This window comes from Piliocolobus tephrosceles, chromosome 8 (genome assembly GCF_002776525.5).
Source record: "Piliocolobus tephrosceles isolate RC106 chromosome 8, ASM277652v3, whole genome shotgun sequence".
NCBI lineage: Eukaryota > Metazoa > Chordata > Mammalia > Primates > Cercopithecidae > Piliocolobus > Piliocolobus tephrosceles.
Genome location: NC_045441.1, coordinates 544,700 through 570,074, shown reverse-complemented (window position 1 = coordinate 570,074; position 25,375 = coordinate 544,700). Strand labels below are relative to the sequence as shown.

The following is a 25,375-nucleotide window of genomic DNA, read 5'->3' as shown; positions in this document are numbered from 1 at the left end:
TAGATATGTACACTTTTACATATGTATATAAGCATAGAGGTTTCTAGAAACATGTTCACCAAAATGTTAACAATGGTTATCTCTGGGTAAAAGGATTTCTGTTGATTCCTACTTTCTCTATACTTTTATATACTCTACAATTTTCAATGAACAAGTACCATTTTTACTAAGTCATTAGGAGGCAAGAAACTAACCACCTTGTTAAGTTACATTAAGAAATACTGTACAGTAGCTTCACTATTATGTACACACATGAGGATAGATACAGCTAAGTATATGTCTGCCCTTTTATTTGGTTGGCTCTTTATCCCTGTGAGAGTGTACTCCGGATACAACCAAGTGAGATGGTCTTTGCTAGGCCTCTCCAAGGGAGGATCTTTGATTCAGGCAGCCTAGTCATGGTTTCTAAAAGCACACCACTTTTCCTGCAACAACAACCTGTTAAGATTTTCCTGCACAGGAAAAATCAGTTGAGCAAAATGTCAGAGAAATTCAATAGAACTGAGGACTATCTATGTACTTTGTAAAAAAATGTGTAAGACATTATCCAGCAATTTTTCCGATACCTTTATAACAGACATAAAGCTACATTATTTAGCTATATTAATAATTTTACACAGGAAACTGGTTCATTGTGTTGATACATCCTTTAATCTTTTATGACAGTTCTATGATGGAAACAGTTACTATTTTTGCTGGAGCGCAGTGGCCGGATCTCAGCTCACTGCAAGCTCCGCCTCCCAGGTTTACGCCATTCTCCTGCCTCAGCCTCCCGAGTAGCTGGGACTACAGGCGCCCGCCACCTCGCCCGGCTAGCTTTTTGTATTTTTTAGTAGAGACGGGGTTTCACCGTGTTAGCCAGGATGGTCTCGATCTCCTGACCTCGTGATCCGCCCGTCTCGGCCTCCCAAAGTGCTGGGATTACAGGCTTGAGCCACCGCCCCCGGCTGGAAACAGTTACTTTTATAAACCTATTGTCCGTAATTAATCATCATTTTGGTCCCTGGAATTAGGATTACAGAAAAAGAGCTTCACACGCTTATTATAATAAAAAATTTTAAGAGCAATGCCTGAATTCTTTTAAAAGTATATCTATGTTTCTCTCCTTAAATTGGTATTCGTTGAATATTAATGAAAATATAAAGTAAAATTACTTATTTCATTTATAACTGTAAGCAATAATCCATGGCATTAAAGGAATACAGAGCAATAGGTTAAGATGTTAAATATAAAGGTTAGGATATTATATATTAAAGGTTAGGATTACTATAAAACATGCAATTAGGAAAAAACAGGCTATTAATACTCAGATCACGAATCCTTGTGTATTCCATGTTTAAGATATGGTCTATGGTTGTAAGATCTCAAATCTCCACATCAGAAACTGTGTTTTAAGCATCACCTATGAGACTGAAGCATCACCAAAAAAGTGGTTTGGGAGAGAACTTTAAGATCTCCTTCCCAGGGAACCTAGGATGCTTTTGGTGACAGTGACGATAAATGCAGTTCCAGAGAAACATAACTAATAGCTGTTCCACCACCAGAGTCTACCACTGAATATGTGGCTTGAATACAGTTTCCTAAAGCTTGTCCTCTGTTAAAAATAAAGAAAAGTTCAACATGGAAAGTTTACCTTCTGTTAAGAAAAATGAAGCATGGGAGGACTTTCGTGCAAACGTGTGACCATAATAACTTTCAGATTCTGAAATCTTGCCCTTTACTTTTTTCTGGGCATAGGTTTAATAAAATTACAGGAGAAAAACTGAAAGCATTGGTCAAAAAAATAAAAATACAAAAACCAGCAACCACCTCAAATTGAACCCATTAGGATGACTTTTCTCAAGAACAGCTTTCCAGTTTCTATTTTAACAGCAAAAGAGCCTACTTTTGCTTTGAATGCGAAACCCATTTTTATAACTAAAAATTACAGTTATAAAATGGGAGTGTATTTCCTATTACAGGGAAGATAAAGTATCTAGTTCCACATCATCTCTGATCCCCATGTCCCATACTCAGGAGCTAACAAACTTCCAAGAGCTACCTCCTAACTATTCTTATCCCATGCTCCAAACATTTTACACATCGGCTGTTTATATCTACTTTTCAAAGGCTGAAAGTTCATCAAATTAACAGGCAAGCAAAAAACTGCCTTTAGGGGAGTCATTGAGTAGGTAAGGCTTCTGGGGTACTGGTAAATATTCTAATGCTTTGATTTGGGTATTACTTACATGTGTATATCTCTTTGTGAAAATTTATCAAGCAATATACTGTTTGTCTTCCTTTCCACATATACATTTTAATAAAAATTTACTTTTAAAAAACATTCTTACAATCAAAACAATCTACTCAATTTCAAATGCTAAAAGAGAACCAGAAAAATGACCATGAAAAATGAATCTGACCCTCCAACAGCAATGTGAAAAAGGAGAAAAACATGAGTATCTCCCTTGAATAGATACCAGATTTTACTGTGATGGCCAACAGCCCATTTACACTCATTTCTCTCATGCTTACTTCTACATGAGATGGATTATGTGCTACAATTCTTGTAACACACAGAGGAATATAAGACCAAACGGCTTAAAGAAATGAAAACAGGTAATAGAAACTCTGCAACCAAAAGACAGAGAAGATGATATTTCACTGGCTAAAGAAGAACCTTTACCCAATCTAGCTACAGATCACTAAACTATGAACACTGTGATAGGCAGAATTCAAAAATGTTCTGCCCCAAACTCTGGAACCTGTGACTAAAAATGAGATCTCACTCCCGTGACGTCATATTCTACATATTCTATGGCACATTTAACCGGAAGGCAGGGAAATTAAGGTGGACCTGATCTGGGTACATGAATCCAGAGTTTCTCCAGATAAAAACGTAAGTCAAAAATACTCAAAACATACAAAGAACCTGACACACCACTGCTGGTTTGAAGATGGAGTGGGGCACATGAAAAGAAATGCAAGTTGGCCTCTAGAAGCAGGGTATGGCCCCAGCTGACCACCAGCAAGAAAACAGGAGCCTCAGTCCTACAGCCACAGGAACTGAACATGACCAGTAATGTGAGTGAGTCTGGAAGTGTATTTTTCCTTAGAACCTCTAGACATCTTATGGCCCAAACACTGGCCAGTGTTACCACATATTTTCTTCCTATCTTTCACAGCAAGCTCTGGAAATTCAACAGGCACAAGCAGCAATTGTGATAGAGAAAAAAGAATTACACAACATATTCATTCACTCAAACATGAAGTGGGTTCCCATTAGGTACCAGGGACCGTGCTGGGTGCAGGGAATGTAACAATGAATAAAGTAATCCTGTCTTTTGAAGTTCACAGACTTGGTGAAGACTGAAACTCAGCAAACGAATTGAAATTTGCCTGGCCCTAGGTGGAGTGGGGGAAGGGGGCTAGGAGACAGCATCACAGTTAAAAGGACCTGCAAACAAAAGGGCAAAACCTGGTCTGGTGCATTGGTTCATGCCTGTAATTGCAGCACTCTGGGAGGCCGAGATGGGCGGCTTGAGTCCAGGAGTTTAAGAGACCAGCCTTGGTAACACGGCAAAACCAAAACTAGCCAGGTATGGCAGCACACACCTGTGACCCCAGCTACTTGGAAGGGTGAGGTGGGAGGACTGTTTGAACAGTGAGCTGTGATCACACCACTGCACCCCACACCCCAGCCTGGGTGACAGAGGCAGAGACAAGGTCTTGTGGGTGCGGGGGAAAGAGGGTGAGGGACAACACATTAGGTGAGGAGAAGGGAGCAGAAGAGTAGAACTACCACATGCCACGTGAAAGTGCCACATGAAACCACGAAGAGATTATACTGCAAAGGAAAACAAAGCTCAGATTATAAAGATCACTGAATGCCACTGTATTTTTTTTTTAAAGGAAAGCGTAGGCAACAATCTGACAAACGCGAATTCTCGTACACTGTTGGTGGAAATGGAACATGGTTCAGCCACTGTGGAATAGTTTGATGATTCCTTGAAAAGTGAAACACAGGATTGCCATATGACCCAGTAATGCAACTCCTAGTCATATACCAAAAAGAAGTGAAAACAGGTGCTCAAACACACACATGTTCACAGCAACACTATTCACAATAACCAAAACATGGAAACACAGATATCCATCAACAGATAAATGGATAAACAAACTGCTGGACATACATACAATGGAGTATTATTCAGTCATAAAAAGAAATGATGTACTGACACATACACAACCCAGATGAACCTCAAACATCACGCCAGGCAAAAGCCGCCAGACACAAAGTCTTATTCCTGCATATAAAATATTCAGAATACATAAATCCACAGAAGCAGAACACGGGTGGATGGTCATTAGGGGCTGCTTAATGTGCATGGGACTTCCTTTGGTGGGGGATGAAACTGTTCTGGAACTAGAGGTGGTGATCACACAGCACTCAATGTATTCAGCGCCACTCAACTGTTCACTTTAAAATAGTTCATTTGATGCTGTGTGGCACCTAAGTAAAAAAAAAAAAAAAATACTTTAAAAAGAAAGAAGTTAATAAAAATGACCTGTAGAGGGAGAGGGCAAACAGTTTGGGGGAACAAGGGTACAAGCAGAGCTTCAGTGTATACATTCTGCTACAGTTTGACCTCTGAATCCTGTCAATATGTTTACGATGGAAAGAAAGAGAGAAAGAGAGAAAGAGAGAGAGAGAGAGAGACAGACACACAGAGAGAGAAACAGAGAGAGAGGGAGAGGGGAGAGGGGAGAGGGGGAGGGGGAGAGGGGGAGGAAAGGGAGGAGGATGAGGAAGAGGAGGAGGAGGAGGAAGAGAAACCAACCCGTATTCATTGTATTAAATACCAGGTTTAAAAAATAACTTGTCAAAACATGAAGAATGTTTCTTTGGGAAGTAACTTCAGATACTATATGTAAAATGTCTAACTGTTGGGGAAAAAAGCACAACTTGTCATTCATGTCAATGATTTTTACAGCAATTCAGTATCAACCAAGTAAGTGCATTGAGTTCCTACAACAAGAAGCCAGGTTCTGACATATTCTCACACAATTCACATTCCTAGGCTGAGTCTCTAGAGCCAGAGTTCAGGGCTCACAAAGCTGGCCACCTGGGACTCTCACTAGTACTGTACTTTAAGAAACGTTATGTGCGCTGAAGAAATCAACTCAAATTAAGTGACACAGCAAAATCAAAGAGGAGTTTCCAACTTGTTTTCACTTTGATTTTGACGTTTCTAAGAAATCTGTCAAAAAAATTCTATAGTATCATCTTCCTTGTGAATTTTTTAAAGGATTTTTAGTTTCAAAAAGGTTTTATTTCACGTGATAAATACACGCAGTACTTTTCATTTCGAGAGCCTTCAGTTGATAAGCACTGAAATATCTTAAAATTTTACGACTGCAAGACATCCACAAATCCTATGTTATATTAGCAGAAGTTAAATTTCAGAAGAAAAATACAGAAACTTCAAGAGCTTCGTGATTGTGTCTGGAGTATACAGGTAACATTCAATTCTTGTCAAGCACAAGGTTTAAATTAAGACTGCTGAGTCCTAGCTGGGGTATTTGTTTTTTTTAACCCATATTTTTCCTCACAGTACCGACATACTAATTTCTCCAATTCCTGAGACATACCAAAATTGTTAAACATTGTTTTGTTATCACTGTATTATAAAGTTGGGTCTCACTCTAGATCCAGCAAGATATGACTGGTCTTATGCTATTTTCTTTTTTAACAAAGGTAAGTAGTTGAACAAATGCCCTGTGTCAAGCAGGACTTATTCTGGGATGGCCATGATTAATATTAAAACAGGTCAACTGCTTAAAACATACAAGATCTTTGGGTAAAATCTAGAAAGCATGAGCTAGCATCACAGATGGATTTAGTTTGATTTCTGATTACGTGTAAAGAACATAAGTTAGTTAAAAATGCTTCATCTTTAGAGTTTTCATATACCAACCAAGGTGCGAGCAGGAGGAAATCAATATTAAGGCTAATTTTTTAACCAGGAACTCTGACACCGAAATACACAATTCTGACTGCTAAAGAGCAGCATGTTCCTATAGTAACAGGAGTTCTTCGTCTATATAACATAACAGTATATACTTTTATTCTACTTGTAGCTATCTCCAAAGTATGTATAATACAAGAACTTATAAAAGATAGGGGAAAAATATAGAAAAAAAAAAAGCTGTAACTGCAAAGGATGGCAAAGATATCTGGAAATTAGAATGAGGTCTCCAGAAGGCTGACCTCCTTCAGCGCATGTGTGCAGTGGGAAGCACGGGCAGGGGAGAATGAGAGGGGAGTGTATGTATGAAACAGTCATCCGGAGTTTCCAAAACCCACACATCAGGAGAATGGGAAAGGGGGAATAAACCAGGGAGAACATTTTCAAGAAGGTAGAAGAATTGTGATTCTGTCTCACCATAACCACCACACCCAGGCAATTCTATTAGGCAAGGTGAAATTCAGTTTTTCGCATTCTCAGAAAGCCCTGGTCCATGGTCAAGCTGCCATCTCTTTCAATGCTCAAATTTTCAGAAAAGCAAATGCAAAAAAAAAAAAAAAAAAATTAAGAAAGGGTTAGATTTAGGCAAATGGAAGAGGAAACCAGATTTGTAATATAAAGTAGAAACAGTATAACTAAAGTGAAATCCTTAAACAGAACATTTCAAATGTATTTCAAAATGCTACATTTTTCTTTCTTTTATGATGGAATGGCAAAAAAGGTACCTGAGTTGGCAATAAACAGACCAGAGACACACAGGCCATCACGAGACACCCTGGGAGAGGAGAACAGACCCTCCTTCATCACTGCAGCATACAATGGCAGAAACTTACAAGGGACAAAAACAGATAATCAAAGAGTACATATATGTATCAGTAAGTAATGAAAGCCTGCCAGGCCAAGAAGCCAGAGCATGTACTCTTCAGGAGATAATAAAAAGAAACTTCTAAAAGGTAAGCCAGCTTGGTAAGGCCACACCAGCCGTGGGTGTAGATGGGAACACACTGATCAGGAATTAATACCTTGAGTGCCACCAGTCTAAGCCCCCACATGCTCTTACAGGCACTCAACCCATTACAAGACCCTCCGCAAGCATTTCTGGGTTCAACAATCCTTACTCCTCCAAGCGAGACAGCTTGGCAGACCTGTGTCAAATGAGAGCCATCCCTCCCCTGTGGAAAAGGGTGGGGGCTTACCACAGCGAAACTGCTTGTACTCTGAAGCAGAACGTTAAAATAGCCCAGGTAGACAGTTCTTCCAGTTTCTAGGCACCACACTTGTCTATTTTTCACATATACACACACCACGCCCTGCATATCATTCATTCTCCATGAGGCCCCACTGCCGGAGTTTTCATGCAAATTTTAATTTAACAATGCGGTTTTTTGTCCTTCCCATCCCCACCTACTCCCCCTCATGAATGTCCTTCCTCAGGCCACCCCCAGATAGGCCCACACTGCTGACTGCTTCTGTGGCATTTCAGCCCCACATTTATTCCTGTCTGCCAGGTACCATCTGTATCCAAATCTCGGTTCTATCCCAGCTGAAATCCCAAACACAAAAGGGATCATCCTGTCTAGTGACTTGAATAAATTTGATTGTCAATATTAAGTTCACTCTGGAGCATCGCCAAGAAAATATTCCTTCTCTGTTGAGTTTTCTACTACTAAACCACCAATGATGGTACCTGATGCAATGGCAAGGGCTATGCTAGGTCAATATAATCATCAACAGGCCAAGAAACCTCAAAAAGTAAAAGAAATATGTAACATTTGTTGGGGACAGGTTCAGGAGGGAAGTGGGAGAGAAGATAAACTATGGAATTGGAAGACAAGGACAACCAAGGCAAGATAAAAAGGTCACAGAACAAGTAATAAGTAATGCCTTCTGTGTATTTCAGTTGAGAAAGGAGAAACACATTAGGGGTTCATTTGATCTGATAAATTAATGAGTACAATAGCTATGATTTATTAAGCAAGACACTGTGCTAAATACTTTACATACATTATCTCCTCTAATCCTTACAAAAACCTTGTGTGAGAGAGATTAACTCTGCTTTACAAATGAGCACCTGCAACACAGACAAGCGACTTAACTTGCCCAAGGTCACAGTCTCTGAAATGGCAGAGCCAGGATTTGAATCCAGCTCTGTGACTCATGACACTATGTTATAATACCAATGCGCTACAGCAGATGGCTTTTAAAGCATATTTTCTGTGTGTGCATGTTTGTAACAAGGTATACCCATATGTGCTAATATGAAATGATTTCTAGGCCGTGCGCGGTGGCTCAAGCCTGTAATCCCAGCACTTCGGGAGGCCGAGACAGGCAGATCACGAGGTCAGGAGATTGAGACCATCCTGGCTAACACGGTGAAACCCCGTCTCTACTAAAAATACAAAAAAAAAAAAACTAGCCGGGCAAGGTGGTGGGCGCCTGTAGTCCCAGCTACTCAGGAGGCTGAGGCAGGAGAATGGCGTAAACCTGGGAGGCGGAGCTTGCAGTGAGCTGAGATCTGGCCACAGCACTCCAGCCCGGGCGACAGAGCAAGACTCCGTCTCAAAAAAAAAAAAAAAAAAGAAAATGATCTCTAAGACACAATATAGGTGAAAAATGTGCTGGGACTAGCCTCCAAGCTAACAGTATGCTAACCATTTGTATAATGTCAAAGGGTTGCAAGGAAAGACATTTATAGTTGTACATGCATAAAATATCAGCGAGCAAATATTCACGGAACTGGAAACAGTGATAGCCTCAAGCAGGGGGAACTAAGGAGCTGAGGATCAGAAAAGTAGAGACTTTCACTACTACATTTTGATATGGTATGAATTTAACCTACTCATTTTTTCATAAGAAATAAGCACGGCAAAATAAAATATAACCACAAAAACTAAAAAGAAACTGGAATGAAAGGTTACCTTAGCCTCCTAGTTTACCAAAGCCAAATAAAGATGCTTATGAACAACAAAACACTTATTTTAATCAAGCATCCTTTTGAGATGTTTTCACCTGTTAAGAGTGCCTGTCAACAATGCTCATATCCCAAACATGAACCAAAGGCGCTTCCATGCACAACAAGGAAAAACCAGCTCCTGTAAACATGGGAGAAGAGTGTGCAAGTAGAAAATCTTAATACAGCTAGGGGAAGGAAAAAAGGCCACTTCAAGGTAGTCAATGCATGGGGAGAGGAATGGGCAGAAGAAAGCCCCCTCCTGGCATGCCCCCAGGGAACAACACACAGCCACAGAACAAAGTCAGGCTACATAAATGAGGAGGGAGGATGAAGGGGCAGAACCATCCAAAGGAAACAGGGAAAGGAAAAGGAATTCTTGCTCCCCAATTAGTCTGGAAAGCAGAAAGACAAACACGAAAATCAAAACACAAGATGGCCCGTTTCATTTGTTGCAATTAAATGTGTATTATACACAGTAATCAATACAGGTTTCTTTGCTTGCCTTAAAAACTTTACTTTTAAAATTACTATAATCTTATATTTAAAATAGGATTAGAAATTGCTAGTAATGCTTATTAATGCTTATTAAGCAATCCCCTCAGCGCCTTTTTCTTTTTGAGACAGAGTCTCACTCTGTTGCCCAGGTTGGAATGCAGTGGTGCAGTCACGGCTCACGGCAGACTTGACCTCCTGGGCTCAAGTGATTCTCCCACCTCAGCGCCCCAAGTAGCTGGGACAACAGGTACGCACCACCACACTCAGCTAAGTTTTTGTACATTGTGTAGAGACAAGGTCTTGCCATGTTGCCCAGGCTGGTCTCAAACTCCTGGCCTCAAGTGATCTGCCCACCTCAGCCTCCCAAAATGCTAGGATTATAGGCATAAGCCACCGTACCCAGACCCCCTTTTTAAAAGGTTTAAATAGTGTTTGCCCAAAAAAAGCAATTCTGGCTAGTTTAAGCAAAAAAGGGGGATACACTGGAAAACAAATACGGTAGACTTGAGGAGAGACTGAACATCCAAAACTCAGGATGGGCAAGAACCAGTTCCAGGCTGCAGTGATTTGTAGAGCTCCATAAAAAAGGGCCAAGAGATGACAGGGCAGAAAAATGGCCAGTGAGGCCCCTGCTATGTACATGTACCAGGGCATTCTCAGAAAGTGACACATTTCTGTGACCCAGACACTACCCAACTGTTGCCTACTACACTACAGCATACATACATAATGCTCTAATTTACATTATAATGAATATACAGATCATACATCACTTAATGATGGGGATATGTTCTGAGAAATTCACTGTTAGGCAATTCTGTCACTGTGTGAACATCACAGACATCACTTACACAAACCTAGACGTTATGGCCTCCTACACACCTAGGTTACATGGTACAGCCTATTGCTCCCAGGTTATAAACCTGTGCAGCATGTTACCGTACTGAACACAACAGGCAACTATAACACAAGTATTTATGTATCTAAACAAATCTGAACCAAGACAAGGTACCAAAAACATACAGAATTATAATCTTTCAGGAACATTATATATGCAGTCTGTCAGTGACCAAAATGTCATTACGTAGTACACGACTGTACTGAAAGTTTTCAATACAAAATGTATGTATATTTAAATTTAAATTTACTAATTTTCATTTACAATTTCATGCTTCAAATTTTTTATGCATTCTACCTACTATTAACTTGAATGTATGAACTGATTCTATATCAGAGTTGTGGGGAGAATCTGACACTGGAATCATAAAGATTAAACAGCACTAACCAGAAATCGATGGAATAAATGTGTTTATCAATCCATCTTTCAAAGGAGTTTTTTATTCTTATAATGAGCCTGTAACTTAAAATATGGCATGCCTTTTTCCAACAGATGAACAAAATAAGGCCCAAAACAATAATTTCAGTTCCCTTAAATAGGAAACAAACAAACAAAATCCCAGGTCCCCATTAATGCACTCTCAGTCTGAACCACTAAACAGCTTTAGTACCATATTCCTCCTAAAATTCAGTAATAATACATTATGGTAAATAATTCTAATTGCTTTCATAATTTTTAAAAAGTTATAAATGCTTAATGTTTGAAAACTGAGAACATTCAGGAAAAAAAGAGAAATCCCCATAACAGAGGTAAGCACATTAAGTAGGTTGGTCTATTTCTTAATCATACTCATTGCATCATATTATAAAACAGTAATTTCTTATCTGTATTATAATCTGCCACTTCCACACCTTTTCTACTTGCATGTGCATGCGTGACCCTATGTCAGAGAAAGCTGGTACTTGGAGACTCCCAGGAAGGGCTTGTCATGTACGGAGGGCAGCATAGGAGAGGACTAGGAACAAGGGCTCCAGAGACACGGGTGCATTCAAAGACCAGTTCCAGCACTTATGAAGTTACTGATCTGAACTTCTCTGGACCTCAATTTCCTCATCTATAAAATCGGGTTGAAAGGATGTATGGTACTGCAAACTTGAAGGCCGTAGCACAATGACTGATGCCAAGAAAAGCACTCCATAAAAACAAGCTAGTACACTCTACAAAGAGCTCTGTAACCTCATGTTTCACCTAATCTATTCTGAAATCCTTCCATGTCAATTAGAGCTACTTCCACAATATCCTTTGTAATACCAACATAGTAGTCCTCTCATGTACCACTACAACCACCGTGAAAGCCACCAGAAGCATTCAGGTCCTCACCATTTGTCAAGGTCACCTGCTGTTGACTAATACAGATAAGGACGCAGGACTCCAGCCAACCCAGCTTGCTCCCTAAAGTAAGGAAAAAGTCAGAGTGGGTTAGGACTCACTGGCTGATGTGGGACAATTCACAGGTCAAATGAGGTTTAGCTTTTAAAAAAAAGTTTTTGCTGCCAATAGGATCTATGATGAAATTCAGGTTTTTCACCCAAGAAAGAGCAACTTCTGAAGTAAAGTAATTGTGGGTTTAAAAGAAAACCTCTTAAGGCATCTCTACAGCTAACAAAATGCTAGATTATAATATTTTAATTGCCATGAAGTATTCATCTATATAAAAGCATGACACAACTTACATTTCACGCTTTTGATTCCACAGAAAACAGCAAAGTTAGAGATGCTGATGGCCTCTGTCTTTCCAACTATAACATTCCATGATACAGATTTAAGTAATTTTCAAAATTCCGGAATTGATGAGCATCAACCAATCATATCAAGTTGCCACAAAAATGTACATAGCTACAATCTCACCTGTCATTAACTCTCATCCACTGAGCTGCTCTATCTCAACCACTTGCCTCTTTGTGTATGCTTTATCTCAGCTCTCAACAGTGCTTTATCCTGCCCATTTGATTGGCTCTTTGCTGGCCGAGATCCAAGTCCGCATTTCCTACAGCTATGACAATAAGACCCTAATTCAGAATGTAAAGGTCACGTGGCATGTCCTGGCTAAACATGAAGGTCTTGATGTTTGGTCCTTTGGCAAGAATCCTGTTCTGATCTAGGTGTTGGGTTCCTCACTCCTGTTGATCAGTGGCTTTCCACCTGAATCCTTCGTGTTTCCACGTGCCAATCTGAGTCCCCAGATTCCAACACGGCTTGCCTATATGTATCCCTGCTAGGGTCCTACTTAAACTGATCTGCCAGATGCTGGATCCCCTGTATGGCTTAGCATCCGCACATCTGCGCTGTATTTTTTGCTGTGTCTATGCCCTAATGAACTATAAGCTCTCTGAAGGAAGGAACTGTTATTGATCACTGCGCTGCTAACACAGCACTTTATTCACTGAAGCACTGGATGAATTAACTCCTGCTCGCATACATTTTTAAATTTTATTTTGACAAAAACTTGCATATATTTATTGTGTATATGTTTCAACACATACATATTGTGAAATGGCTAAACAGAGCTAATTATATGTATTACTTCACATACTTTTTGTGGTAGGAATACTTAAAATTTACCTTTAACAACTCAAGAATAAAACACGCTATCATTCATTATAGTCACCATGTTGTACAACAGATCTCTTGAATTTATTCCTCCTAAATGAAATTTTGCATCCTTTGACCAACATCTCCCAAATCCCTCCCCACTTACACTCTCACTAATCCGCTCACACTCTGCAGTATGAGTACTTGTAATGGAAACTGCTGACGCTTCTCAAACTGCAAAGCAATTACATATAAATTTAAGGGGCACACTGCAACACTGCTTCCTATCATTTAGCACTTAACTATCTGTACCTCACTCCTGGTTTCAATTTCTTTCTTTTTGAAGTGCATCTTTTAGCAGTTCCAAGTACCAATCATCAACTTTGTTTTTTATCTACAATCTTTATTTCACTTACTTTTGAGACGGAGTCTCGCTCTGTAGCCAGGCTGGAGCGCAATGGCGCAACCTCAGCTCACTGCAATCTCTGCCCACGGGGTTCAAAGGATTGTCCTGCTTCAGCCTCCCAAGTAGCTGGGACTACAGGTGCACGCCACCACGCCCAGCTAGCATTTGTATTTTTAGTAGAGATGGGGTTTCACCACATTGGCCAGGATGGTCTCGATCTCTTGACCTCGTGATCTGCCCACCTTCCCGCCCAAAGTGCTGGGATTACAGGCATGAGCCACCACGCCCAGCCCATTTCACTTGCTCTTGACTATCATAATACTTTATATGGACATGGAATTCTAGGTTGGTGGTGGATTTCCACCTCCAGCCTTTGATGATATTATTCAATCATCTTCTGCTATGAACAAAATGTCTGCCAGTCTAGACATCAACTTTCCTCAGGTTGCTTTCCTCTTCTTTTCTGAGGCTTCATCTAAAATATGTCTAGGTATGAATTTATTTTTTTTTTTTATCCTGTGTGAGGTTCACTATGGTTCTTGAAACTAAGAACTCAGGCAGAACTTGTACTGATTATGAAAAATTCTCAGCCATTCTTTCTTCTAATAGTGTCTCTCCTCTATTTCCTCTTTCTAGAAGCTCACAGAAGGTAATATGGGACTTTCTCATTCTGAAGTTCATGAATCGTAACCACTCATTTTCCATTTATTTATCCCTTATTACTGTATTCCAAGCAATTTCCTCAGATCTCCTTTAAAATTCTATTGATTTTTCAATATAGTTTTTATCTTCAATTGTATCTACCTGGCTCTTTAACCTGTCCATTGAGGTTACTTTTTTTAAAACTTAATGACCATTATTTTCATTTCTAGAAGTCCTACTGGGTTCTTTTCCAACTCCATGTTATTTTTCTAACCTGTGATGTTCTTTCATTATGATCTTACCCCTTTCACCTCTCATAATTTTAAGCAAGTAATCTCTTTCATATGTCCTATCATCTCAAACTCCTGGAATACTATTCATCTGCTGACTCTCCTTCATGGTGATTCATTTCCTTGTGTGGCTGGGCAATTTTTGTATTGCAAGCTCATCTTTAGCATGACTTGGGTCTTCTGCAAGAGTCTCAGATTTTTAATTTGCTCTGCAGGTCAGTTTCATACTTACTTTTGAGGGCTCTATTCATTTCCATAGTTCTAGACCAGATTTTGTGCTAACTTGTCTCAGCTTGAAGGTTAGTTGCACTGTAAGAAACATTTAATTTGAATCCACCCCAATTATTAGGTGCACTCTTGGAGCTGAGATGCCCCTTTTTTATTCCTAATTATCACAACCCCAGGAGTACAGCAAGTTTCCTACACTTTCCCAAACCAGTAGGCAAAGTTTTTCTAAGTCTCTTTTCACAGATGGAAAACTCCTTCAAGGTTTGATGCTAGAGAACCTTCACTCCACCTTCCAAGTTTAAGCAGATCCAAGGCCATGTCTCCTGCTCCTTCAGGAGACCCTCAAGACTAAGCCACTGCGGCTTGTATTCAGATCAGAAACCACCACAGGCCTTGAGCTCCTGCTTAACACCCGAGCTCTGAATTTTCTGTTCGTAGCTGCCACCTAGGGATTTCCTGGTCTTTCAAACTTCAGAAATGCTTGTTTGTTCTTGTTATATTTTGTCCACAGTTTCTGTGCGTTTATAGCAGGGTGGTGAAGTGAATCCTCCACATTCAGCTTTGGGGACAATGTTGTTAGAAGTCTCCAGTAGTTACAACATATGAAACAGAAATGATCACTTCAGAGAATTGTGATAATTACTTACCATTCTGCCAAATGACAACTTTTTTCCCAGCCTCAATAATAGATTTCAAATTTGGAAAAAATATTCCCAAGGCACTTTAAGACCATTTTTGTCACTATGCATTTCAAATGCCTCCATAGTTCTCTTTCCTTGAGAATTTCAATAGAACAACATACTGGTTGACTCCATTTTCTCCCTACCCATTCATTCCATAATGAACTTCAATGTACTGTATACTCCTAGAACTCCAGTGAGATTAAGCTCAAAAAGATCACCATTACCCACATAATCAACAAATCCAAAAAACTCATTTATTTACCTCTCTGAGCAAGACTGACCATTCCAATTTTTCCATCCCAATACTACTGCAGTTCAAATATTATTTCTATATTATCACAACCATTCCCTAACTCATCTCCATCACTCTACTCTCTCCCCAGCCCCATCGCCCTGCTATTTATCCAGGTTATATCCCAGCCAGGTTAATATTACTCTAATACCTCTCCAGTCATGTCAACTGTCCATACTCCCCACTCTACTACTGTAACTCATCACTCCCTAATACTACAGGAAGAGAAAAGATGAATAAAGCAGGATTCCTCTACACAAAAGAATAAATAACAACACCTAACACTTATTGGATACAAGTTACCTACAATCATACCAATCAGCCCTAGCAACAACTACAGGAAGCAGGTAGAATCATTACATAATACTTCAGGGATAAGAAAAGTAGAGATTAAAGAAGATTAAGTAGCCAACCCAAGGATGCAAAGCTAGCAAGTGGTTAAGTTCGTTTTATTTTATGCCAAGCCCAGCCTCTTAAACAGAATGCTATATGGTCTCCACAAATATTTATACCAAAAGCCCAGACCCTCCTCTGGTTGCAAAACTCATGTATCCAAACAACTTAACAGCTCTGTCTGGATGCCTCAAAGATACCTTACATTAATAAATTCAAAACCAAAAGGATGACCATGTTGCCCAGAGGTGGTCCAAACTCAGTGAACGGTTATACTAGCCAACTAGTCATGCAAGCCAGAAACCTGGATATCACCTTTCATATTTTCTCATTCATCTTCCACATCCATCCTATGACCAAATCCTACGTACTTTTTGCCTCTTAAATCTCTCTCTAGTGCACCTACCACTCTCCACCTCCAGCACCATCACCTAGCCCAAGCTGCTTCTTTCTCTCACCTCAATTGTTGTTACAGCCCAACCCATCTACAGTCAGCCATTCATTCTGGTTTCTTCCAACCCATTCTCAATTTCACAACAACAATAATGCTTTTCCCCCCACTGGAGTTTAAAATACAAATCTGATCATTTCACAGATTTTGGACACAGTACCAAAGCTTTACGTCAATCTTTATTTGAGGGTCTGAAGCAATAGGAATGCAAAGAGTGGTGACAGCTGGGTTTCAGCCACAAAGAGAAAGCAATTTCCAGTGAATCCAGAAGGATGCCAGCACAGACACAGAAGCAAACTAAGAGATAATGGCCAAGAGGACAGTACCCAGGAGCTTTTGAGCATGTGGCTCTAGTTATTCTCTAGGTGGAAGTGAATACTAAACTTTCCAAATATAAAGAAATTCTCCTAGTTATACTGTGATACCCCAGGACTCCTCCAATAAAATCCTTTTTTACTTATGTAGTTCAAACTGAGTTTCTAGCTTGCAACCAGGAGTTTTAGCTAAGACAACCATTTTAGAAGGGCCAAGACAACACGCTTAGAAAAAGGGAATATGCCTACAAGGCAAAAATAAAACAAATTCTACATAAATTAAAAATACCTTTGGCCGGCAAATACATAAATATGCTTAATGTTTGTAAACTCCTGTATCTCTTCCTTTTAAAGGTGTTACATAAAATGCTTTAGGGTAACAGCCATAGTTTCTTTTATGTTCTGCAAATCATTACAGCTTACTGTAAGAGATGAATAAATGCTGAATAAAAAAATCAGAAGTAAAAGCATGACTATACAATAATATAAATCAACGTTGCATCCCTGGAAACTTGCTCCCTTTGGGAACAGTTTATACATGCACTCATGTTTAAAAAAAACAAAAAACAAAAAAAAAAACCTTTTTCTAGTGACACTCTGCCACTGTTCTATTACCTGGTTTTGATTTCACATAGCTGGGTACTATAAATTCGCCTTGCTCTTAGCCAGAAATTGTACGTATTACCTAAGTATACTAAAAAGTGGTGTATCATGGAAAAAAAAAAAAATTTGGCTGGGGAAACCATGGATTATATCCTATATAAACACTTTTTCTGTTGCCATCTGGTGGTTCGTGTACAAAAATCAACACTGACATCCATTGTACAAAAGGGCTTGGTCATACCATATCAAAATCTTTCCTTCTTTTTGCATTTCACCTAACGTCTAAAGAGAAGGTAAAATTGACCTTCATTTTGAAAACAGGCTCACAAACACACAAAATAAATTAAGGATCACACCACAGAGAGAGACCCACAAACGCTACCCCCTGTGGAGATGAGTGCCCCTAGTTAAGTATGATAGGTTGTACATTTGTGATACAAAATCCCTCTTTACTCTGAATCTGAAATATATTCTAACTAGCCTGCTTGGGTTGCTAAAATTCCTGCTACCAGCTGTTCCTAATAAAGGCAACTACCAGAGTTCCCCAAGTATCCATATTCTTCCCCAAATCACCATAGTCATTACGTGGTTATTTCCCTACATTTTTTTTCTTATTAGAAAGACCATTCATCATTGTAAAATTAAGCTTACATACTTGAGAGCTTCCAACCCTCTCAAGGTAAAGAATTAGGTCTAGAATACAGTGGAGAGTTCTAGAAGGGAGAAGAGGCAACCAAACATTGCACAAAGGCGAATTCTACGTAACAATATGGGCCCCAGGGTCTAGCCCATTCTTTGAACCCAGGACTCTAAAGCCTAGCCTTATCCGTTAAAAAAACCATATATATTTGAAAATAAACCAAAGCCAAAAACACTGCAGAAACTGTAGTCTTAGCCCATGGTCATCAAGCTAATCTCCAAAAGGCAGAAATAGATTTACTTCACTGACATATCTGTTTTCCAAAAATTGGACTATTTAATTGACAGCTGTTATCTTCACTAGACATTGTCTGTATATCAATAGAGTGCCAGTTAAGCCTGTTCAAGTGAAAAATTATTGTTAATTTTAAAGACTCTTTGTTTTACTAAAAGCCCCTAATGAAGACAATTAAACCAACATAACATTAGATTAAGCACAAAAACAGACATCTACTAATCTCTTTAATTACTGATGGTCACTGTACAGTAAATATAAACATTCTCATCCATCACTATTTTCTCTTATCTTTTTAAATTTCCCACTGCATTAATTACCTCCAGATTTCTATTAGTCTTGGCCCTTCTTCTAGCCATGTATATAAATAAGCATCTCACATTTTAAGAAAATTTATTTCTCCAAATTTCAGGCTTATACTGATAAATTATGGCACTAATTTGTTTTATAGAACCTGAAATTTTGAACATGAACCATTTTTAGGCTACAGTAAATATATCATGTGTTAGACGGCAGCACCTAAGAAGAAATATTACATTGCATCTTCGTTGTCTTCAACATTGTAAATACTCTGAGAAAAGTAAAATGAAGAAAATTAGTTTCTAAGCTAAGACACATGGAGTTACAGAATCCCCAGACAGGAGACGCATGCAGAGTCTAGTAAAGGCAGAAAGGATGACAACATACAGAAGATCAGAGAAACAGAGCAGAACAATTTTGAACATCTCGTCTAACCCCTCCTTTTATAGGTGAGAAAACAGACTCAGAGAGACTAATAGACTTGCTCACATTGCAAGGTAGTTACAGAATGAAGTATAAACCAGTCCTACTGACACTTAGCCCAATGTCTTTTCCATTTACCATATCCATGTTTCTAGGAAAGCTTTATAAAAAATGCTTTCATTCTCACAGTACCCACAGGAGATTGGGACCAGGCTGGTGGAATGAGTTTCTGGCTGTTGAGCTTTCTGTCAGGGGGCCAACCACCTAAATACTAGAATTGTACATACATCAACAAGGGTTTCCTAAAGCAATGCTCCCATAATAATCATGATGTTTGTATTTGGATTTAGTGGCAACACTGTTTATAGAATGAAATTCTTGGAGTAACAACCTCTCCAGAACAGATCTCAGGTATAGGATCAAGAACTGGCAGGTAGGTATCCAACTGTGACAGACTTTTGCATTTCAGGAATTCACTGAAAAACTTGTAACTTATTTCTATGTGCTACCATAGGATGGCAGGAGGTGCCATATTTGCCGTCCTAACTGACAAAATATGTCCTCCCTCAGGATTATGGATATGAACGTTTATGCCCTTTTTTTTAAAACAGAAGTGTACTTAGGGGGAAATTTAAGATAACGCCTTACAGAAATGAAGTCAAAATAAAATTTTAGAAACTATGCAAACTAAAATGCTCGGTTACTTTAGATTAAATGGTTACCGGGAGTATTTAATCAAATTGGTTACCAGGAGTATTTAATCAAATACCAAAACATCAACAGCTTTCTTTTGTAAATAACCCTTTTCCTTATACTACACCTTTCAATGTGATTTTCATTCCCCACTTTGAGCTTCATTCAACTTTCATGCATTTGGACCTGAAGGTCTACTCTCATAACTACCGCTTTCTTTTTTTTTTTTTTTTTTTTTTTTGAGGAGACGGAGTCTTGCTCTGTCGCCCGACCTGGAGTGCAGTGGCCTGATCTCAGCTCACTGCAAGCTCCGCCTCCCGGGTTTACGCCATTCTCCTGCCTCAGCCTCCGGAGTAGCTGGGACTACAGGCGCCCGCCACCACGCCCGGCTAGTTTTTTGTATTTTTAGTAGAGACGGGGTTTCAGCGTGTTAGCCAGGATGGTCTCGATCTCCTGACCTCGTGATCCGCCCGTCTCGGCCTCCCAAAGTGCTGGGATAACTACCGCTTTCTTTACTTCTTAGAGAAATTTAAGCCATGACCTAATCAGAATCCTCACTGTGTCCATTCCATTCTCTAGTTTCAGTCAGCTGACATTCTGATCTCTGGGCCACCATAAGGTCGGCAGGCAGAAAGACACTACATGCCAGACACCTCTGCCACCTTAGACACCAAATCCTATGTATCCCAATACAAGCAACACAGGGGCTCTGAGGATGGAAATAGCATAAAGGCAACTGGTACAGAGAATTAAACTACACAGTCTTACTTAAGTCTCACTTAATTACCCACTTAACTTGCAGCCTTCCACGTTGTTTTACCTCAATATTTGAGGGCCCAGAAAACTTCCGGATAGGTATAAACCCCAGTATATAGCCTAAACTTAACTATTTACATAAAATGTGTGCTAAGGCAAACTAATAAAAGATCAGTACCTTTCAAACTCCACCTCCTTATTTAAAGGACTCAAACTCATATACTTGAGTGCAGATAAAAGAATTTTCCAAATGTTCCTCAAAGAAATGGTTGGTACACTCCCAGTAGTCCATTCTGGGGTGGTCTAATCTCTGCCAACAGACCACCATAACCTATGAAGCTGGAATTCATGTTATGTTGTGAAAGAAAAATTGGGACTAGGGGAATACATCAAAATGTGACGGTCACTTTCGTAGAGGAGACGGATGGGTAGAAGGAGTTACATACATTCGGAAGGGGTTACATACATTCCTCATCTCTACTGTCCAAATTATATAACTTTTATTTTGCAATCATAATTGTAAGTAAGGTGAATCTAAAACTTGAGGTCAGATTACTTAATACTGTATTTAGAAAATGTCAACCACCATCTTTCCCTTTGGTACAGATCTGACCGCTGCCCGTTTTTCCCTCTCCTTATAAAGGCAGAGGCTACATGGGAAACACTCCAGCCCCACGGGTTATGAACTCAAGTTATGTTCAGACTCGGGATCAGATTTTTCATTCTGGCACCACCACTCCTAGTCCTGGGACCTCAGGCAAGTTAGTTAACATCTGAGTGCCTCAGTTTTCTCACAGGTAAGATGAGAAGAAAAATGCTGTCTACCTCTTAGGAGCTGTTGTGAAGAATCAATGAGCACTTAGTGCTTGGCATGCATAGGTTCAATACAGGACAGCTACAGGTGGCCACGCAGACTGCATAGAGGGTAGTAACTGCTTATTGTTGGATTTAGAAGACAGTAACCAACCAAGAGACCAGTTGTCTGTTAAATGCCCAGTGGCCTAATGAAATTTAAGTATCTGAGCACTCACCAAGCTAACACTCTTTATTAAAACGATACTCAAGTAAGGGAGTCTAGAACTCAAGTTCCAGCTGAAACTCAAATTACAAAGGTGTAAAGGAGGAGGGGAAGCAAAGTACTTCTGGATTAATGGAAAGCAACATGGGCCCAAAAGGAAGCGAGATTTGTAGTGAACTCAACACTCCAGCAAACAAGTGGCAGAAAAATCTAAGTAGGAGACCCTGTCCAAGGCTGGGAATTGGCCTGAGAAAAGTGATCCAAACCACAGAAAATCAGGCTAAGGGTGACAGAGAAATTGAGTGAGATTATGAGACTAACCAACATAAGGATTTAAAAAAAAAAAACAACACAAACATACAAGAATCACCTGTGGAGTTTTTAAATGCATGCTTCTGAGAACCAGCAGGTCTGAGGTGGAGCCCAGATGACTATATTTTAAATTTTCACCAGTGATTCCGATGTACACCTCAGGCAGCACAAAGTAGGGGCTCAACAGTTTCAGTAGGAATAAACAATACGTAAGTGAAAAGTTGGTGCACTCTGTTGAGTCTGAGATCATTAACCTGGAACAGGTGTAAGTGAACACAGGCCCAAGGTCCATAAAAGTCATTGGAATTGTTGGGGGAGGACAATAAGCCCAGGAAGGCATGAAAGGGAAATCAAGTCACGTGGTCTCACGTAAAAGCATCAGAGCAGTGGTTCTCAAACTTGGCTAAACATGAGAATCACCTGGAGGAAGGAGGTTGTGTCTCAGCATCCTGATGCACAGATCAAACCTCAAGTTCATTACAACCAATTCTAGAGTGGCATCCAGCCATCAGTACGGTTTAAAGCTCCAGGTGATTCCAATGTGCAACCAAGTTGGAGAAACACTAGGCTGGGGGGCGGGGGGGGGGGGGGGGGGGGGGGGGGGGGCGGGGGGGTGGGGGGGGGGGGGAGGAGGGGGGGGGTGGGGGGGGTTCCAGGAAGTCGACAGGTGTCTGGAATGGGGGAAAACACAAGGTAATAAGTGAGTAGTTCTCGAACTCCAATGTGTATTAGAATCACATGGAAAGCAAATGTGGCTCATGGAAGAGTAGGTTCTCTACAGGTTCATCAAATTCCCCAGGTGATTCTAACACATACCAAAGCTTGAGAACCACAGGTCCAAGTGGAGATAATTTCAAATGAGAAACTGAGGACTATGAACAGCCCCATGGCAGAAATGGACAACAACAGTCCTATCCTCTCTAGGCCTGAGGAATGCAAGCTGAATCTAGGAGGTCTACTGAATACTGCCAGAATTAGTAAGCCTATAAAGGGTTCAGCAGTAAAGCTAAAGGCACCACGGACTTCACACATATGATTGCTTGTACGTCTTTAGCCTCAGAAGTCATCCTTCCAAACCACTCACAGCTGGCTCCTTGGTGGACGGCATAAAGAAAAGCATGCGTTGCCACCTGCCTTCCAGAATTAAAGACTTCGCTTTTTAGGAATCCGGGGAAGTCACAAGCAATTAAACACACACCAATAAGCAGAGCATACAACTCAGAAATTCTCATCACCACATAGAAAGAAGAAACTCCAAGGCATATTAAAGTTACATCTGGAAGACTTGAACCTGGCGGTTCACATCATGATCAGTCACATAGAGGGTCTGTAACTTAGGTTATACAAATGTAACTTTTACTGATCAATGTTGCACATGTTTTTTCTCAAGACACATGACCTAGCCTACCTACATGAGGTGCAGTGAAATTAGGCATGGCTTCACCTAGCTACAATGTAATCATATGGTACTTTGGAGGCGTTCCAACGTAGTGGTAACTATTCCATTTAGAATGTTACATTTTATCCAATAAGATTCAAGAGAATGCATTCCTGTGCGTATGACCAACTCATCATCCCATCAGATATCTCTTATAACAGCACCAGAATTTTCATTTTCAAGATACATGAGCTTTTGTCAAATGGTGACATCTCCTCTGTAATATGAATTTTCAATATGATATAAAAAATGATGGATATATTACACATTTCACAGAGCAGAGAACAGAAATCCATCAATGAATTTAAAATTTGCAACAACCTATTTGAAATTTTACACTAAAAGATCTGTACACTTTCATAAACCATATAAATGTAAAACAGGTACTAATGTTTTTACTGCCAAAAAGGAATAAAATATTCCTCCCTAACAAAGTTCGGTTGTTGCCTTAATATATTTTTTAAACGTATTTTCATTAACATTTCAGTTGTAAAACTGCAATGCTTTACACAGCCTTCAAACTGCAACTGATGAAAACTTGAAATCAATGTAATGTACTTCAAAACAAAGCCACTGGCAGATTTTTCCACCACCATTTCAGTCTGGGCATGAATCTTCAAATGTATGAACGTACGGTCTTACCGCAAAATGCAAGTCACTGTTTAAAAAAAGAAAACTTAATAAACACCATTTTTATTTTAAAGGTCGTGCTAAGCGATTTAGATCTCTGCATGTGAACCTGGTTTCTCTGACAATCTCCAGATCCCACTGTACAAAATGACTTAAATGCTTTTCTTCCAGAGTAAGTCATTAAGCAAAAAGCACAAATAAGTGAAATGAAAATGTTCCAAGTAATGGAGAAGTTAAGTTAACCAGAAATACGGCAATTTGTTTTCATGTAGTAAAACGTAAGAGGGAGCATTTATGAAAGCTGGAGGGGGGTGGAGGGGCACAATTTAGATAACGTTACCTAAGCATTAATAAAAAAAAGTATGAGTTGTTAAACTATTGGATAGTTTTGAGCTCAGATCTTTAAAATGTTATTACACTTAAGTCATGTTACTACACATAAATCATCTTCACAGGACACAGAACACAACTAATTTAAGTTTAATGCTCTCATCTTCCTCAATCTCAGAATACCCATTCCTTACCATGAATTGTAGTCCAAGATACAGCTAACGAACAAAGTTAATTTTCCTAAAACTACCATCAGCAAAACCGGTTCACTAATGTGTTTTAAAGACTTTACCAAAGGACGTATTAAAATAGTTATTTCTGGGTTGAGGGGGGTGATTTGGTTTTAAGACTAGCACACTTCAAAAGAAAAGGATGCTAGCTGGCAGGGGTATGTCACGGGTTTCGGGGCGGGGGGGGGGGGGGGGGGGGGAGGGAAGCCCAGATTTGGGAGGGAAAGCTCGTTTCACAAGAGATCCCATCTCTCTTTTCAAAAGGTCATTTCGATTCAGCAAATCCTCTCTATTTCAGAGCTCACCACTGTATTCTAAACAGAAGCCAACAGAGGGAGAAAAACAAACCCAAGTGCAAAAGCTGTGGGCACTGAAAGTTTTGCTCCACCGGCCGCGCAGCACCCATTTGGGGTCGGGCATCGGGACTTGGGGGAGTCAGGAGTCGGCGGGGCCTGGGGAGAGGACGGGGCCCTGGGAAGGGGCTGGAAAACGCTTTTCGCCGCGACTGGCACTTGATATTTGCAGTCTTGTGGATGTCACTCACCGGGAACCAGACCCTGCGGTGCAAAGACTCAGGTACAGACCGGCCCCTTTTTCATCCATGCAATGGGAAGCGGACTCGGGCATCCTTTTAGGGAGCTGAGGAATGGGTCTCAACTTGAAAATTTTTGTTTGTGCTACTATGATGTAAAAAAATGAAATAAGCAAAGCAGCAGACGGGGTGCAGGCTCTAAGGAGCTCAGATTTCCTCTCCTCCGAGTCCGACGTGGAGAAGCCCCTGGGCTCCCTGCGGCCCCAGCGAGACGCATCCGACCCGGGCCGGACGGTGTGGGGATCCTGGACACTCTCGCTACTCAAGTTCGCGCCTCCGCGCCCCGAGGCGGCGCCCCCGGCCCGCGACCCAGCGCGCACTTACCTTGCGCCAGCGCCCGGAGCAAGTGCAGCTGCAGCGCCAGCAGCGCCCACCAGCCGCGGCGGCCCGGCCTCAACTTTGCCGCCCGCCGCCCGCCGCGCCGCCCCGCGTCCGCCGTGTCCCCACTGGGGGTCTCGGGCGCAGCGCGGGGCCCCGAGGGCTCGGGGCCGGGGCGCGGCGCCGGCGAGGGGCGGGCGCCGGCGGGCGGGG

General features: G+C 40.6%; 1 protein-coding gene across 1 annotated transcript in view; it reads right to left on the bottom strand.

Annotated features, from left to right (window-relative positions):
- The window catches only part of SDK1 (sidekick cell adhesion molecule 1), a 985,027-nt gene that overhangs the window by 958,044 nt on the left and 1,608 nt on the right, over positions 1–25,375 (bottom strand). Inside the window, exon 3 of the mRNA XM_026449463.2 lies at positions 25,169–25,290. Coding sequence (XP_026305248.2) covers positions 25,169–25,290 — 122 coding nt within the window. The remainder of the gene's footprint in view (positions 1–25,168; positions 25,291–25,375) is intronic.